We start from the raw sequence: 18,665 nt of genomic DNA, 5'->3' as shown, positions 1-18,665 counted from the left end.
TAATCGACGGAAATATATGGATTGACAGAAACATCTTACTATACTAGCAAATTGGACATCCAACCGACAACTGTTAGTACTGTAATGTACCTGATGACCTACTCTAAGCTATATCTACCTATCCTACTGTTACATACCTGATGGAATGTTCCTTAATTCCATATCACAAACATTTAAATAATCTGCAACTCTTCAGTCAATTTAATCCATCGGTTGTCTACAGGGCAATTGCAACTTCTATTTTGGATCCGGACAAAAACAACTTTGACCCTTCACAGACATATTCCAAATTATCTGTTAGTTGAAACTTTCCATATTTTGGATGAAGTGCAGGCTATTGTAAAGTTGTAAAGTTATATTTTCGTCCATACTTTCTTGTGGTCTACAACGGTTATACGATTGCGGACTTATCTCCCTTTAATTTTGCACACTATTACTTCCGTTTTTTATTCGACTCTCTGGGTTCGTAGGTATCCTTTTATTCCTTACATTCTGTGTTGTGTTTTTATATAGATTCTACGAGATTACAGTTCCAGGTTGTTAGATTTTAAATAACGGGTACGAGATAGATGATGTGTTCTCCGAGCTTAACGTGAGCTGGGCACATTGTGTCTGTATCTTACTGTCAGTTGATATGTATATTGTAAAAAGAAAAGGATTAAATGTACGGACTATTGTGTCCTGTGTTTCCGGAATAATTCTTTACTAAAAGAACCTCCTTATATATCCTTTGACCCCTGTCTACCATTGCACTAAACCATAATAAAGTATCTTTTTACTAGGTTTGACCGCCTCCGGGGTCTCGTGGTAGGGCGTCCGCCCGGCCGCGTCATACCAAAAGACGTTTAAAGATGGTACCTGTTGTTACCCTGTATGACACTCGGCATTAAGGGCCTAAAACAAGGACTGGTCGGCTCGGAGTTAGTACACTGTGTCTGAGTGGGGTATTCATGTTAAACTGCGGCATGGTATCTCAGTGTACTAGCACTATAAATCGGCATCAGTCCGGACTAGTACAAGCAGCCACACACACACACACACACACACACACACACACACACACACACACACACACGCGCGCGCGCGTCGCTATATAAGTGCAATTATCTTGGACGCGACGTTAAACCCGATTTCACCACCTCACCTCACCTCATCTCACCTCACCTCACCTCATCACACCTCACCTATTACTAGGTTTAGGGACCCGTTCAACCTAAGTCTCACAAAAGTGAAAAGAAATTAAAATTATTATAACATTCCTTGGTTATTCTCGTCAAGTCCGTCAATACATTTCACTGATAAAAAAACATCTAAGGAAGATTGATCGGTAACGGAAAGGAGAAAACTTTACAGTGAAAGGCTCTATGCACAACTTTTATATAATTGCAAAGAACCTTATTGCCCTATGCCGACTCCTCCTGGCGCGAATTTTCCAATCCGAGTACAGAATGATGAACGCGACGTTCAAAGCCCAAACTACCAACCAGCCTCATCGGACCACAGGCGTAGTACATATTTTACATATGGGTTTTTGTTTTGTTTGTTTGTTTAACGCCGCTCTCAGCAATATCCCAGCTGTATTACGGCTATCTGTAAATAATCGAGTCTGGTCCAGACAATCCAGTGACTAATATCATGACCCCCCTGGATTTTTTTACAGAACAGTTTTATTTGAATCAAGTTGGAGACAAGTGATACTTGTACAAATATTTGCCCCCCCCCCCCCGTAAAAAAAAGTTAACTACGGCCTTGGGGTGGCCCACTCGTCCAAGACGCCGCGATTCGCTGTGCAGAGTTGCGTCCCTTGGGCACGCCAGAAACCTATGATTGTGGGTTCAAATCCCGTTTTGCGGAGAGTGATATATGTATATATGCGTTTAGTGTGTGTCTCTATGGTTGTATGTTTTGGTGTGCATCTGTTCCTGAACCAACATTTATCGGTAAGAGATTTAAACGTTCACATAGGGACACGGGTGGCCCAGTCGTCTGAGGCGCCACGATTCGCTGTTGTGAATTGCGTTCCTTAGGCACGCCAGAAACCAATGATTGTAGGTTCGAATCCCGGTTCGCCCCGATTATGATTCTAGGTTTGTCAGCACCATACCCGTGGGTTTCACCTAAGTGGTAAACGTCTGAGACCTGCATCACTTCGGGCTTTCCTCCCACATTTAGCTGACACGCCGGGATATAACTGGAATACTGTTAAAAGCGGCGTTAAACCCAACTCACTCACTCTCTCACTTTTTCCACAAAAACTTAAAATGCATGAACGCTAGATGTTCCATGCGTGAGGAGACTGATACATCCGGGGTCATTGTGACGTACTTCACATGAGCTATGTGACGTCGTCTGGTTGATAGTGTTACTCTTAAGTAGCAGGATCCTCAGCCCTTTAAATAGTTCATTAAGAATTGACCTTCACTTTGTGTGAGTTCATTGGAGTGTGAACCTTCATAGAGTGAGGGCCAAACTGTATGAACGTCGTCACTATGTTTTACCGGGACTGACATCTTTACATAATTTTTTTAGTACGTGTGACTTCATGTTTACACTGATAGCCATACAACAACCAGCTGTATCGCGGAATAAAAAAGTACCTCAAACAGAGGTGATGTGAGAGATTGTATGCTTAACTTGCTGTACAGGGACATCTTTTGAAGGTGACAGTGGATGAGGTCACATGACCTGAAACTAATCCCATGATGCAACACAACTGATTATAACTCACAAAAACTTTTGCCTGAACCTCGGCCCGAACCCTGGACCTTTATGCTCCTAGTCCAGTGACATAACCAACAGACCATTGTTAAGGCTGATATATGTACATGAAATTCATAACATTTTTGCATAACAGATTTGCAACATAAATTATACATTCTGCACTAACAATAGGTGTTTAGCAACCCATGCTTGCCGTGAAAGGCGACTGTGCTTGTCGTAAGAGGCGACTAACGGGATCGGGTGGTCAGGCTCGCTGACTTGCTTGATGCATGCCATCGTATCTCAGTTGCATGGATCGATGCTCATGATATCAATCACCGGATTATCTTGTCCAGACTTGATTATTTACAGACCGCCGTCATATAGCTGGAATATTGCTGAGTGCGGCGTTAAACAAGAAACAAACAAAGAAACATCAACATGTATGTATGTTACAGTTGAAACGTATCAATTATTATCATAATGTATTATGATAAAATACAACAATGCTTTCTTCTCGCGCTTTTCCCCATCCCTCGTGTAAGATTGTCAGTCGCCGGGCAGTTAGTGGAAGACCTCGGGCTTCTGCAAATGATATGCCCTGAAAAATAGCGTTACCCTTATAACATAAATGCCCAATCAAATTGTTATACCTCCAGTTTTATTTAAAACAAATCTGAACTGGTGCTATGTCTTGCTATATGTGAGTTTCAGATAGGGCCCTGATGTGCCGTGCTACTTCAGTGTGTGACGGTCGGAAGCCACCTACATCACTCACAGTTGTGCACCACACCGAAAGAATTACTGGGTGCTGAGGATGATCTGCTCCAGACTCCCTGCCGAAGATAACGTGTAAATCCGCTATCTATTCCTCCGTATGTGAATAATGAGTATGTACAAATTCAACGTCGCATCGGCAAAGCGCTGGTGATATATTTTATTAGCAATTCACATAAACTGATATTTCATGCAAAAACTAAATTCTGTCGAATCCCTTGTCTTTCGGTCTACGTCATAAGTACGTGCAGAATACCATTACACGATACAAGAAATTGTGTGAATTGATTGCCGTTCTTTGAACTCGTCTTCGTCTGGGATAGTTTGTGTCTTCATTTAATAAACTATGAAATGTCTTCGGATTTTCCAATGCACTTGAAACAAAAACTGTCTGGCTTAATACTGTCTAATCGTATGGCATTATTCACTGTTAAGACAGTAGTACTGAAATCCTGACTGCCATGGGAATTGTGATCATATTATCATATTAACTGTAGGATGTATAGTGCAAAGACACCAGCTTCATGTAAATGGACGCGGCAACGACAGACGTCGCTGTTAAGACAGTAGTACTGACATCCTGACTGCCATCAATCTCATTAAAATCAAATCTTAGTTCTCGCTATCGCTATACAAAGATCTGAGGACATCCCATTACGGGTCACGTCAGAACGACCTTTCGCGAGTTTATAGGAGCTGGTAGATCAGGAGTTTATAGGGGCTGGTAGATCAGGAATTTATAGGATCTTGTAGATCAGGAATTTATATTGGCTGGTAGATCAGGAGTTTATAGGAGGTGGTAGTTCAGGAGTTTATAGGAGCTGGTAGTTCAGGAGCTTATATTATCTGGTAGATCAGGAGTCACGGGAGATGGAAGATCAGGAGTTTATAGGAGCTAGTAGATCAGGGGTCACGGGCGGGAGCTGGAAGATCAGGAGTCTATAGGGGCTGGAAGATCAGGAGTTTATAGGGGCTGGTAGATCAGGAGTCACGGGAGCTGGAAGATCAGGAGTTTATAGGAGCTAGTAGATCAGGGGTCACGGGCGGGAGCTGGAAGATCAGGAGTCTATAGGGGCTGGTAGATCAGGAGTTTATAGGAGCTTGTAGATCAGGAGCTTATAGGATCTGGTAGATCAGGAATTTATAGGGGCAGGTAGATCAGGAGTTTATAGGAGCTGGTAGATCAGGAGTTTATAGGGGCAGGTAGATCAGGAGTTTATAGGAGCTGGTAGATCAGGAGTTTATAGGAGCTGGTAGATCAGGAGTTTATAGGGGCTGGTAGATCAGGAATTTATAGGATCTTGTAGATCAGGAATTTATATTGGCTGGTAGATCAGGAGTTTATAGGAGGTGGTAGTTCAGGAGTTTATAGGAGCTGGTAGTTCAGGAGCTTATATTATCTGGTAGATCAGGAGTCACGGGAGCTGGAAGATCAGGAGTTTATAGGAGCTAGTAGATCAGGGGTCACGGGCGGGAGCTGGAAGATCAGGAGTCTATAGGGGCTGGAAGATCAGGAGTTTATAGGGGCTGGTAGATCAGGAGTCACGGGAGCTGGAAGATCAGGAGTTTATAGGAGCTAGTAGATCAGGGGTCACGGGCGGGAGCTGGAAGATCAGGAGTCTATAGGGGCTGGTAGATCAGGAGTTTATAGGAGCTTGTAGATCAGGAGCTTATAGGATCTGGTAGATCAGGAATTTATAGGGGCAGGTAGATCAGGAGTTTATAGGAGCTGGTAGATCAGGAGTTTATAGGGGCAGGTAGATCAGGAGTTTATAGGAGCTGGTAGATCAGGAGTTTATAGGAGCTGGTAGATCAGGAGTTTATAGGGGCTGGTAGATCAGGAATTTATAGGATCTTGTAGATCAGGAATTTATATTGGCTGGTAGATCAGGAGTTTATAGGAGGTGGTAGTTCAGGAGTTTATAGGAGCTGGTAGTTCAGGAGCTTATATTATCTGGTAGATCAGGAGTCACGGGAGATGGAAGATCAGGAGTTTATAGGAGCTAGTAGATCAGGGGTCACGGGCGGGAGCTGGAAGATCAGGAGTCTATAGGGGCTGGAAGATCAGGAGTTTATAGGGGCTGGTAGATCAGGAGTCACGGGAGCTGGAAGATCAGGAGTTTATAGGAGCTAGTAGATTAGGGGTCACGGGCGGGAGCTGGAAGATCAGGAGTCTATAGGGGCTGGTAGATCAGGAGTTTATAGGAGCTTGTAGATCAGGAGCTTATAGGATCTGGTAGATCAGGAATTTATAGGGGCAGGTAGATCAGGAGTTTATAGGAGCTGGTAGATCAGGAGTTTATAGGGGCAGGTAGATCAGGAGTTTATAGGAGCTGGTAGATCAGGAGTTTATAGGATCTGGTAGATCAGGAGTTAATAGGATCTGGTAAATCAGGAGTTTATAGGAGCAGGTAGATCAGGAGTTTATAGGAGCTGGTAGATCAGGAGTTTATAGGATCTGGTAGATCAGGAGTTTATAGGGGCTGGTAGATCAGGAGTTTATAGGAGCTGGTAGATCAGGAGTTTATAGGGGCTGGTAGATCAGGAGTCACGGGAGCTGGAAGATCAGGAGTTTATAGGAGCTAGTAGATCAGGGGTCACGGGCGGGAGCTGGAAGATCAGGAGTCTATAGGGGCTGGTAGATCAGGAGTTTATAGGATCTGGTAGATCAGGAGTTTATAGGGGCTGGTAGATCAGGAGTTTATAGGAGCTGGAAGATCAGGAGTTTATAGGAGCTAGTAGATCAGGGGTCACGGGCGGGAGCTGGAAGATCAGGAGTCTATAGGGGCTGGTAGATCAGGAGTTTATAGGATCTGGTAGATCAGGAGTTTATAGGGGCTGGGAGATCAGGAGTTTATAGGAGCTGGAAGATCAGGAGTTTATAGGAGCTAGTAAATCAGGGGTCACGGGCGGGAGCTGGAAGATGAGGAGTTTATAGGAGCTGGAAGATGAGGAGTTTATAGGAGCTAGTAGATTAGGAGTCACGGGAGCTGGTAGATCAGGAGTCACGGGAGCTGGTAGATCAGGAGTCACGGGAGCTGGTAGATCAGGAGTCACGGGAGATGGTAGATCAGGGGTCACAGGAACTAGTAGATCAGGGTTCACAGGAACTAATAGATCAGGGGTCACAGGAACTAGTAGATCAGGGGTCACGGGAACTAGTAGATCAGGGGTCACAGGAACTAGTAGATCAGGGGTCACGGGAACTAGTAGATCAGGGTTCACAGGAACTAATAGATCAGGGGTCACAGGAACTAGTAGATCAGGGGTCACGGGAACTAGTAGATCAGGAGTCACGGGAGCTGGTAGATCAGGAGTTTATAGGAGCTCGTACATCAGGGGTCACGGGAGGTGGTAGATCAGGAGTCACGGGAGGTGGTAGATCAGGATTTTACGGGAGCTCGTAGATCAGGAGTTTATAGGAGCTCGTAGATCAGGGGTCACGGGAGCAGGAAAATCAGGGGTCACGGGAGCTGGAAGATCAGGGGTCACGGGAGCTGGAAGATCAGGGGTCACAGGAGCTAATAAATCAGGAGTAGCGGGAGATAGTAGACCAAAGGCTAAAACTGAACATTTATAGATTGCGACTTATTATTGGTAACGACGTTTGAGGGATGCTTCTTGCCCAAACAGCTGAATGCAGAGTCTGTATGTCAGCAGTACTAACAAACACATTTTAGAGGCATACCATATTTAATTCGAAAAACAACCTCAATCAGTTCCCGTATATACGGGTGCAAATATTTTAGCAAACACGGCCTTCCAAAGAAAACCAGCAGAGTTGTGGTATATGCACACACTTTAAATAGAAATAGCCAAGCTAATTACAATCAAGACAAAGTATAACCTCAAAGTGAAATCTCAGGTCACGGGTATGGTGCTGACAATCCTAGAAACATAATCGCGACGAACCGGGATTCGAACTCACAATCATAGGTTTCTGGCGTGCTCAAGGGACGCAACTCTGCACAGCGAATCATGGCGCCTTAGGCTACTGGGCCACCCGTGCCCCCTTGTAGATTCTTACAAATCAAGGACCATCACATGATCCTGGTGAAGATGAGGGACACAACTATGGATACCTACTTTCGGTTAATTCGACCATTGGTTACCACACCACACAGCGGTACCTTGTATTGTGGAAAGTAAATCATAAGCTGGGAATGGCAATTAAGATTAGCGTTAATGTGAGAAAAAGATCGGTCATTACATGTGGATTTGTTAGATTCGTTAAATCCAGAGTTCGTTACGTACGGAGTTCATTATATACGGGTTCGTTTAATCCCGAGTTTCTTTTATCCAGTGTTGGTATATCCGTCATTCCGCATATCAAGAGTTCGATATATCCAGTGTTCGTTATGTACGAAGTTGATTATATGCGCGTTCGTTGTTTCCCGAGTTCGTTATATCCAGTGTTCGTTATATCAGGACTTGACTTAAGAAAGGAGTTGAAAGGATACCATGAACACACTCTATAGTGGCCGACGTTGATATTGCACAATTATTTGCTCTAAATATATGCAATCTTTGGTAATGTTGATAAGTATTATGATGAAATACTCAAACACCTGCTAAGGAATGTGAACGTTTAGTAAGTGAGTTGGGTTCAACGCCGCTTTTAACAGTATTCCAGTTACATCCGGCGTATCAGCTTAATGTGGGAGGAAAGCCCGAAGTGATGCAGGTCTCAGACATTTACCACTTCGGTGAAACCCACAAGCACGGGTATGGTGCTGACAAACCTAGGAAACATAATCGGGGCGAACCGGGATTCGAACCTACAATTATGGGTTTCTGGCGTGCCTAAGGAACGCAACTCTGCATAGCGAATCGCGGCGCCTTAGACGACTGGGCCACCCGTGTCCCCAAGTGAACGTTTAAATCTCTTACCGATAAATGTTGGTTCAGGAACAGATGCACATCAAAACATAAAACCATAGAGACACACACTTGCACACTAAACGCATATATACATATATCACTCTCCGCAAAACGCACAGACGCCACTCCACACCCATCTTTCTCATCTCTCATCCTTCACACACGGATCCCAGGAAATGATTGATGAGGGAATCCACTGCTAACGAGTTAGGATGCTGGTCGTCGTTTTCTGTGGCCACTGTCATATCTATATTATTTAAGAAAAGCACATTGTTCTCCAGCCCTTTAAATGCTTCCCGCTGGATCGTATCGTATACAAACATCCAACAGTCGTCCAAAAACCCTATCTTGCCCCTACCCTTGAAAGCATGAGTTCCTCGAATAGCCACTTTAACCCCTGGGGCACGAGCAACTAACGATTTGACAGATTGTGCAATTCTTTTCATATGAGTTCTAAAAACCTCTGGAGGGAAGGGGTTAAAATGAAGGTATATATGAATGAGAAATATATCCCGAGAATTATTTGGAAGATCATCCAGATAGGCATGCGTTGCTCTGTTATAAGCCAGTTTGTTGAACGTATACCCATGATAAAATGGGTACTCATGTGGCACCAACAATAGCGTGATGTTCCGCAGCGTGTCCATTGTGACTGCCGGTTTGTGCCATTTAGAATGGTGCCATGCCTCTGTAACAAGTGTCAATCCTAAACGTTCAGTTAAAGTATTGAACCAACTTCTTGAAGAGGAATCTCCATGGATCCAAATTCTCCGGTTTTTCAGACATTCCTTGTAAATGTTCGAATCAGCTGGAATCGTGTTTTTACAAGTTAGAGACTTCCAGGAATTCTTGTAGAAGAAGCCAATAGGTGTTGATGCCTCCCAGCTTTTCCTCAAGGGTGTTTTGTTACAGGGGACACTTGGCAAAGGAACTGTGTCTTGCTCTGCAAACAGAGAACATTGGCGTATAAACTACATAGTTTTCACTTTCAAGATACACGAGTTAATAAAATACATGCAAACTTTACTGACATAATGAATACACCATTCTTGACGTGATAAAGTCCCCATGCGTAGCGTACATTTTACTGGCGACACAATACCGATGACGTCACAATGTAGATTCTTCACACTGATGGCAATAACTATGACATTTTTTAGCAGAGTGTGTTTCCATACCGTAAGTATCATATATTAGGAATATAAATTGTATAATACAAGTCATTGACGAGCATCATATATATACTGAACCGCAAAAGAACCGTCACCATGGATAGATGTATGAGAAACCTTATTTGTTCAAACACTGTAAACATTCTTTGAGACATATTTAAAAGATGACACATGGGACAAAACTGATCCTCAAGGTTGAAATTAAAGTGGCAAATGTTCTTAAAGTGAAACAAAACACTAGTCTCTGAGAAAATGGCATCACAAGTCAGTATCTCGTGTGTCCGCCATGTGCCGTGCAACGTTGATATGGATGAGGCGGTTGATGAAGGCCATAGGCACTTGAGCCCACACTCTGAGGAACGCCTGACGCAGTTCAGCTGCAGTTGTCGACCTTGGTCGGACGTCACTCAGCCGTCTTTGAATCTTGTCCCACAGGTGCTCAATGGGATTTAAATCGGGAATGGCATTAATGTGTCGCTGGTGTGTCCCCATGGTCTGTAGAGCAGTTTCCGCAGCAGTAACAACGCGATATTGAAGATGCTGTCGCACAATCTGACGATCGGGTGGTGACTCTTGGTCATCTGTCGTGTTGGTGGTCTGGTACCGTTGCTGGAGCCTGTATGTGGTCCTTACGTGGACTTGAAATGCATTGGCTACTTTCCAGGCGGTTTGCCCAGCTTGCAATCGTCCAAGGGCTGGAGGTCGCTGGGATTTCTTGTCAATCTTGGCATGTGGTAGCAATTCATTAACGAATGAATGTTATCAGATCTGGGTGGATTTTTATAGGGCAAGAAATGGGGGAGCGCATTGGCACGGGTTACCATGGCCGTTGCCATGATGCGTTTGGGCGATCGGTTTTGTTGCCATCTGCTTTGTTTTTTTATCATCAAATTTCATTTTTTTCCGGACAAGGTAATGTTAAATTTTAGAAACTTTGACAAAATTTACCCAGATATTTAGGTGACAACTTTTCATGCAATGTTACTTGGGGTGACGTTTCTTTTGCGGTCCAGTATATTTCCTATTCCAAATATATGAGATTTACTGTACGGCAACAGGAGGGTAATAATCTCCATCATAATGGCATTCTTAAAATAGATGATGTTTACGATGTTTTTTTCACCCAAGGGAAGCAGCTTTAGAAAGATGGTATGAGTACAATGCCCAGTTTATCATATAGTGCCAAATGAATTTATTTATTTATGAAACACGACGACCCTAAGTCAGCATATTGGGAACGTTTCTCAAATCCTGATGCCAGATGATGATTGATGATTGATGATTGATGATGATGATGATGATTATTATTTACAGATTAAATAATAAATGCAGCAAAGAGAGTTTGGATGTTCCTGGCACAGTCAGGCTGGTTAGGCTCATCATCAGCTCAGGGCCCTTGCCCCCTCTATACGCAGCCGAGACAGCGAATGGGACTTCTCCCAGGAATCGCTGCCAAGTCAAACCCACCCAGATCTTTTCGGAGAATGTGAAGACTCCCCAAGACTGCTGCCTTCTGCATTACTCAGATTGTCAGAAGGGCTGTATTCCTGGTAGCAAACCCGGGTACTCTCCCAATGTCAGTCAACAGATTGGGAGGTACCAAACCTAAGGCACCGAGAACAATGGGGAGTCGGACAACTTGGTACTTGGGAAGCATGCGTGACATTTCGAAAGCGAGGTCCGCATATTTGCCATGTTTTTCCACAATCTTGTCAATCACATTACTGTCAATGGGGACAGAAAATTCAATGATATAAATGATTTCATTGGATTTATCAAAAGGGACAAGATCAGGTTTGATGGCCTGGATACATCTGAGGCTGTAAATGGGCCTATTCCAAAGAATTTTGTATTGATCATTTCCATGACGCCCTTACATCTTAACGTCGTACCATGGGTGGACCTCTGTGTCAAAATCACAAGCATGGCGGAGATGGTAATAACATGATCGAGCTACACCATCATGTCGTTTAAGATACTGTGTTTGTGCCAAAGCTGGGCATCCACTGACAATGTCTCATTAAATTCATTACATAATCTACATTTCATATTCGCATTTTGATGCAAAATCACACATTGGCGGTTTCGAGTGGAAAGTGACTGGTCCTGAGCAGCAAACAGAAAGCCTTCAGTTTCACTTTTCAGGCCAGACGACTTCATCCAAGCGAAGGACTCTGCAGGATTGCTGATTGCCTCAACACACTGCACATAAACTCGATGCAGTGGTCGTTCAGAAAGCCTCTCCTTGAAAAACTGAGTCTGGGCCGACTTGATATGCACTTCGCTTGGTTGACACTCATTTCTGTACCGTCCAGCAGTACAGAACCATCCACAAAATCAACACCGACATTATGTCCCGAATCCTTGGCTCGTTTAGAAAACTGTGGAATGCCTTGTTTTCATCATGAGTCTTGACATGCTTCGCAAGAGGATCATCAGACAAAGAAATGTGTGCAAAAGTGCACAAAACAATTCTATCATGAAGAGCCCCAACGTTAATCAAACCACGCCCCCCCCCCCCAAAATGATCGGTAAATATAAGCGATTGAGGGAAGAGCGAGGGTGGTGGGATCTATTGCCTGACATGTACTTCGTGTGAGGGTGTCAATACCCTGAATCTCCTGTTTCGTCTAATCAACAACACCAAAAGAATACGAAAAGACGGGCACGGCATAAGGATTTGTGGCTATGACTTTATTGCGAGCGTTCAGCTCTGAACTCCAGATTTTCTTTAGTCTGCATTTGTACTCTGCCCAAAGTTTGCCCTTGATATGGGCATTCTAGAGTTTGTCCCTAATCTGCATCCCTAAGTACGTATAGTAAACTCCCTCTTCTACCTTGCCACGTTTCAAATGAAGAATGTTGCACTTGTCGAGTCCAAAGGACGTGCCGATATCATGAGAAAAGGACTCAACAAGCAGAATCTGTTTTTTGAGTGTAGATCCTCCATTGGCAATAAGTTCAAGGTCATCCATGTAAAGGAGGTGAGTAAGGGGTGATGGGGATCTGTGCTGAGGAGGTCCCGGGTGATAACCTTCCTCTTTGCTGAGCAAAAAGCTTAAAGGATTTAGTGACATACAGAAAAGCAAAGGGCTAAAAGAATCGCCCTGAAATATTCCTCTTCTGATAGAAATGGGTTCCGAAGTCACCACCTGCCCCTGCGAATACATCTCAAGTTGAGTTGACCAGCAATTCATTAAAGACGTGAGTAAAACACGTAGTCGCTCGGGGAAGTCAATACACTCCAGTGACCTCAAAATCCATTCGTGAGGTACAGAATCAGAAGCTTTTCTGTAGTCTATCCAAGACATTGAAAGGTTACGGTTGTAAGTTTTAGCCTCTTCAAGGATCATTTTCTGAACTAGTAGTTGATCCTTACAACCCCAACATCCCTTTCTGGCTCCTTTCTGCTCCATGTAAATAATGTCATTGGATGCGCAGTATGATGACACAATATCTGTAAGTATTATTATTATTATTATTATTATAGATGAAAATAAAAAAACTACAGCAAAGAGGGTTTGGGTGATCCTGGCACAGGCTGGTTAGCTCAGGGCCCTACCGGGACTTCAATGAAATAAGCCTTTGGTTCAGATGACGATGTAATCAATGCAATCAGTTTGTGTCGTCATGAACAAGGGATGACGGCATATCGTATTTTGCTCAACAATAAAGCAATGCGAGGTTATAGCTTATATTGACCACTCAGAACCGAGTATAACTAAAATATCCAAATGTCGGGTAAAATTATTGGCTTTTCACTTGATCGACTCTTTTAGTCAACTGCAATCATGGCCTTTTTCTGTTTGAATTGAAAATAAAACAGATACTTAATTGTGAACTATATGAACCTCTCCCACAACAGTGAGTGAGTTGAGTTTAACGCTGCTTTGAACAGTATTCCAGTTATATCACGGCGTGTCAGCTTGATGTTGGAGGAAAGCCCGAAGTGATGCAGGTCTCAGACGTTCACCAAAATATAACAGAATTATGGCAAATCTACAGACGACTGTGTCTCTCGTGTACCCGTAGGGGAAAGAAATTACGCATGACTTATTCAGTGCTTGATTGTGTCCCACTGGTTTGACTTGCCCAGTCTTCATTATTACTAGACACATTTCACATGACACAGCTGTAATATTGTGTGATAATTTGTCCATCTTTCATAACTTGAGACATACCTGACGTCACTTTAATCGCAACAGATGTGGGGAGCTTTTGATGTAGCAGGTGTCTGAAAAATAATATGCGTGGGTTATATTTGTATTAAAAACATTAAATGTAAATAATATATATTGATGTTGATTACGAGGTAGATCTGACAGTATTTGAAGATAATGAAGAAAAACCATACGTATATTTGAGGGATAGAAAAGTATATATTCTTTGTACAGATTGATTGAATTGATAGGATAATTAGAGATATGAACGTTGCCATAACCATCATCTCGAAATAAACATGTCGAGATAACCAGTATGTTGACGTAAACATCATATCGAGATAACCAGTATGTTGAAATATATATAATATCGAGGTAACCATTATCAAAACATCATATCGAGATTTAGGGTTTCGAAATAAAAATAATATCGAGATAACCATTATGTTGACATAAACATCATATCGAGATAAACAGTATGTTGAAATAATCAGCATTAGGAGATAATTATTATGTGGAAAATAATCACCATGACGGGATACTCAGGGTTTTTACATATAACCAGTATTTCGCAATAATCATGATAACAAGACAATCAGTGGGTCAGTGAGTTGGGTTTAACGCCGCTTTTAACAGTTTTATGTGGGAGGAAAGCCCGAAGTGGTGCAGGTCTCAGACGTTTACCAAAATATAACATAGGTTTCTGGCGTGCCAAAGGGACGCAACTCTGCACAGCGAAATCGCGGCGCCTTAGACGACTGGGCCACCCGTGCCCCCAGACAATCAGTATGTTGAACTTATCATAATAGAGAACATTTACAGATAACTAGCATGTCATCATTGCTGTTTGAGAAATGGACCGTTAATAATAATATCTGAATTAAACAATATGAATAAGGAAATTGATAAATAGTTGTACCCTTCGAAGAATTTTGCCTCATGTGGAGTAAATGGAGATGGCTGTTTATCCGGCTCACGTAACCCCGTGAAGTCGTGACACAACAGCTTCCGGTGTGATGGTTTCCCACAATACCACGGGAGTCCGTAATTCTCGGCTGTCAAGTTACAGACGTTCTCATAGCCCCGGATGTTTGGTATAGGTAGGCACAACGTTTCCTCCTGGACGCCATCGCTCTCGAACATCGCAGATAAGTTTCTTAGTGTGTAGTAATCGTGATATACCCGATAGAAGATATCCACGTTTTCTTTCCGACTAGCTATGGCGGCTTCGATTTTTGGACTTCCGGTCCAGAGAGCCTTGAGAGTTCCTGTATAGGTACCGTCCTTGTTGTCAGTGACAACGCCTGCTGCGCGCGCATCTTTTGACGTTTCACTCATCCATACTCTCACGTTATCACCACCCTTGTTTTTCCTCCGCTTGTACGCGTCGAAAAGTTGGATTTCAACAGAAATGGTGTCCCCGAGTCTGAAGTCCGTTTTAGATGAAGCGAGTTGAATGTTTGAATTAGGAGCATATGAACAGGTCTTTGGGTCCATCTGTGCTATGACACTCGCAAAGGGGTTGTTCTTCACTGACTTCAACCCAGGTGCTGTTTTCCTATCCAGAGACATTGGACCTAGCCAATCCGCTGAACGCCGAACTCCGTTCTTGAAATCAGATCTTGGAAGAAAGGTGCTCGGTCTGCGAACAAAGCAGAGTGAATTGTATAGAAGAATGGTGCATTTGAAAAGAACTGTAAAAGTAATGCCTACAGCAATATGCATAAAACTCCAAACAAGGTAAAGGACAGCCACAATTGGACGGCTGCGAGTTGCAACACCCATCAACCATGACAAATCAACTTCAGTCATATGAAAAAAACGGATGTTTTTTAACTTGTGACTGATTGACAACTATCATTCAAAAGGACTCAAAAAAACATGCTCATCGATATATATATATATATATATATATATATATATATATATATATATATATATATATATATATAAATGATTTAAAAAAACACCAAGATATTCTTTTTCTGAAACGGAATTCTGAGACCCGAATACTGGCGAACATACAGTGAAAGAGAAACCTAATAAAACAATCGCGCGGCCCAGTCAACTAATTATTGACTATCCATTGACTAGAAACGGTCGTAAAATCTGGAAACCAGATAGTGAAATCGGATTTATCAAGTTACATCCGTCCATTCCCTGAAACAAAGGGAGTTTGGCCGGCACACCATTTTGCACTCCACTATGACAGGAGGAGTACTGCTGAATACTTGAGATGACGTTGGTATGTAATACTTCTGTATAATACATGTCAAATATCTTGAACAGTAATGCGGTAAAATTGGGTTTACCGTCGCGAACAAGATTATTGCATTGCATTTATATAGCGACGTTTCCTTCTTGTTGTGGCAACGTTAGAAAATAATATCAATCAGGATAATATTCATGATTTACATGCCCGTCAGATACCCTCCTCAAGTCGTGACAGGTCTGTTAATTATAGTTATAAGTTTGTGCTAATTTATTTTCATTTCGATTCTTTGGATTTAGTGATGAGGTTCCTTTTAAAAGGTTTCTGAAAATGGCGTCAATGAGACAGCTGTTGCTGCCATCAGTTTCGAATTTCCGAATTGTTTCTTTTCCCATTTATAGATATGTTTGGAAAAGTATAATTTCATACCCAGGACTGGATTTCAAATATAAATAATGACCTTACAACAGTTTCGTTTACGTAAATAAATATACCAAACAAAGCAAACTTTCAAAACGTCAATATTAGAACGTGTTTCGAGGTCCAAATTCTCTCATACAACTGTGCATTCGTTAACATCCATAAACTCAAGAATATCAGGCGAGCTCAATTATAGCAAACTATATTTGAGGTTGGCATGATTTGCTCGTATTTAGTTCCGTGAAGCACTTCGCGTTCCAGCAATATCTTCATGTTTGCTGGAAGCAGAGACCATAAATCTATTTTATGGTCTCTGCTGGAAGTAGGAAACTAGATTACAAGTTTTATCTATAAATCTATATATGCGTGATAATGTTGTCGCGAGAGTGTGTTCCTTATGACTACATATAGATGATATATAAGATTATGTTATGCCCGAAATAAGGACAGTGGTCCTTTCAAACGTGTTGTAACGGTCGAGTGTACAAAAATCAAAGGCACAAGGTGGCGTTGTAATCCAACATGGCGGCGCCAATGAAACTGGCCTGATTCATTGATTGTGGATAACTTCATGTTTTTCTCGAAGTGTTCTACTATATTTAAGAAACATAAATACTTGTACACAGTTCGTAACTATACAGTTCAATGTCCATGGTGGAGTGATGGTGTTTACTTCATCGGAATGATTATTCTTCAACATTTTCCAGGAAATTATTATGATTTTCTTTTCATTGTTATACAGAGAGACGAATGACTCCAGAATACGGTTTTCCTCCAGGTATATAACCGAATAAAAAAAAGCATAAACAGAAGTATTGTCCCTTGATTTGATCCGTGACACTTTTGAGAATTGACAGAGTGTAAACGATCATCAGTTGCAGCACTTTCACAATCATGGAATGACATTAAAGATTCTTCATTGAGGATCATTTAGAGAATATAATTGTATACTGTTTGATTGGCGTTCTTGAAGTTGGTGGGCAAATAACAGGTGAGGTGAAATAGGGTCTAACGTCGCGTCCAAGATTATTGCACTTAAAAGGCGACGTGCATACACGTGTGTGTGTGTGTGTGTGTGTGTGTGTGTGTGTGTATGTGCGTGTGCGTGTGCGTGCGTGTGTGCTAGTCCGGACTGATACCGTTTTATAGTGCTGGCTCACTGAGATACCATGCCGCAGTTTAACATGAATACCCCACTCAGACACAGTATACTGACTTCGAGCCGACCAGTCCTTGTTTTAGCCCCTAATGCCGAGCGCCAGACAGGGTAACAACAAGTACCATCTTTTAGCGTCTTTTGGTATGACGCGGCCGCCCTCCGGGTGGACGCTCTAACACAAGACCTCGGAGGCGGTCAAATACGGATAGATATAACTACTTAGGAATTACATTTGAAACAAATGGTCAACTTAAAAATAGTGCTACACCTCTCAGGAAAAAGGCCCAACAAAAGCTTTGGTCTCCATTCTTAACCAAGATATACCTACAGCTCTTACTTGCAAATTATGCAAAACATTAATCGAGCCAGTAATCCTATATAATAGTGAATTATGGGGTATAGAATCAATCCTACTGAACAACTCTGATTCATTCAATCATTCTCGAGAAACTGCAGGTCAGATTTTGTAAATCCATGACTGAAGGATTTGCAAAGCATGTTTACCGCCAACTGGTCGTCGACAGATATTTTGCAAATCTTTCATGTTCTTGATTAAAGTGCTCAAGTGATTTGATACACTTCGCGAGGTAAGGCCCGCACACCTGTACACGTATAATAACAGCAGTCATGGTGAAAACGTAACACTGCACATAAACTGACATACATGGTTTGCTCCCTGTTGCGTCGGTATGTCGCTGATAGATCTCAAGGTTCCGCCCCACTTCTCCAATACCTCTCTTGCCTTTAGATTGTCGATTGTATACATGAAACCACCATCGAGGCGTGGGAAGAAATCTCGAATGTGATGCACATAACTTCAGCAAAATATATATCTAAATTGAAATATAGATGTAAGTAGCAATGGCATGTCCCAAGTGTTGTGCGTACAAACGCAAACTTATTCAGCCATATTCAAATCCTCAAATGGTTTGCTATTACCAACGCCGTCAATAGTAAGGCACTGCTTGCAGTATATCACTCCTATGAAATTCGCATATGCCGGAGTGTCCCAGGGTGTTCTATATCAATTTTCGACCTCTTCTCCAATCGAATTCTGAAATGGTTTGCTTGTACTGACGCCGTCAAACGCTTACATCGCCCTTACGAAATTGGCGTGTGCCAAAGCATACTAGGGTTGTTCTTAACCTCGACCTCGCTCCGCGATTCGCCTTCATGCGAATAAC

The 18,665-nt window shown here is 42.4% G+C and overlaps 1 protein-coding gene across 2 annotated transcripts in view; it reads right to left on the bottom strand.

Annotated features, from left to right (window-relative positions):
- Positions 1–7,151: 7,151 nt before the first annotated feature.
- Positions 7,152–18,665, bottom strand: part of LOC124111253 (NXPE family member 3-like) — a 36,629-nt gene continuing 25,115 nt past the window's right edge. For both annotated transcript variants that reach the window (XM_046470902.2, XM_046470901.2), the window contains exons 2-4: positions 14,610–15,332; positions 13,712–13,764; positions 7,152–9,301 (exon numbers count right to left, since the gene is read on the bottom strand). In XM_046470902.2, coding sequence (XP_046326858.2) covers positions 8,508–9,301; positions 13,712–13,764; positions 14,610–15,332 — 1,570 coding nt within the window. In that variant the 3' untranslated portion in view covers positions 7,152–8,507. The remainder of the gene's footprint in view (positions 9,302–13,711; positions 13,765–14,609; positions 15,333–18,665) is intronic.

The sequence above is a fragment of the Haliotis rufescens genome, unplaced genomic scaffold (assembly GCF_023055435.1).
Source record: "Haliotis rufescens isolate VD_foot unplaced genomic scaffold, xgHalRufe1.0.p SCAF_7, whole genome shotgun sequence".
In the NCBI taxonomy this organism is placed as follows: domain Eukaryota; kingdom Metazoa; phylum Mollusca; class Gastropoda; order Lepetellida; family Haliotidae; genus Haliotis; species Haliotis rufescens.
Note: the sequence above shows the minus strand (reverse complement) of the source record. Positions and strands in the feature narration are given on the sequence as shown.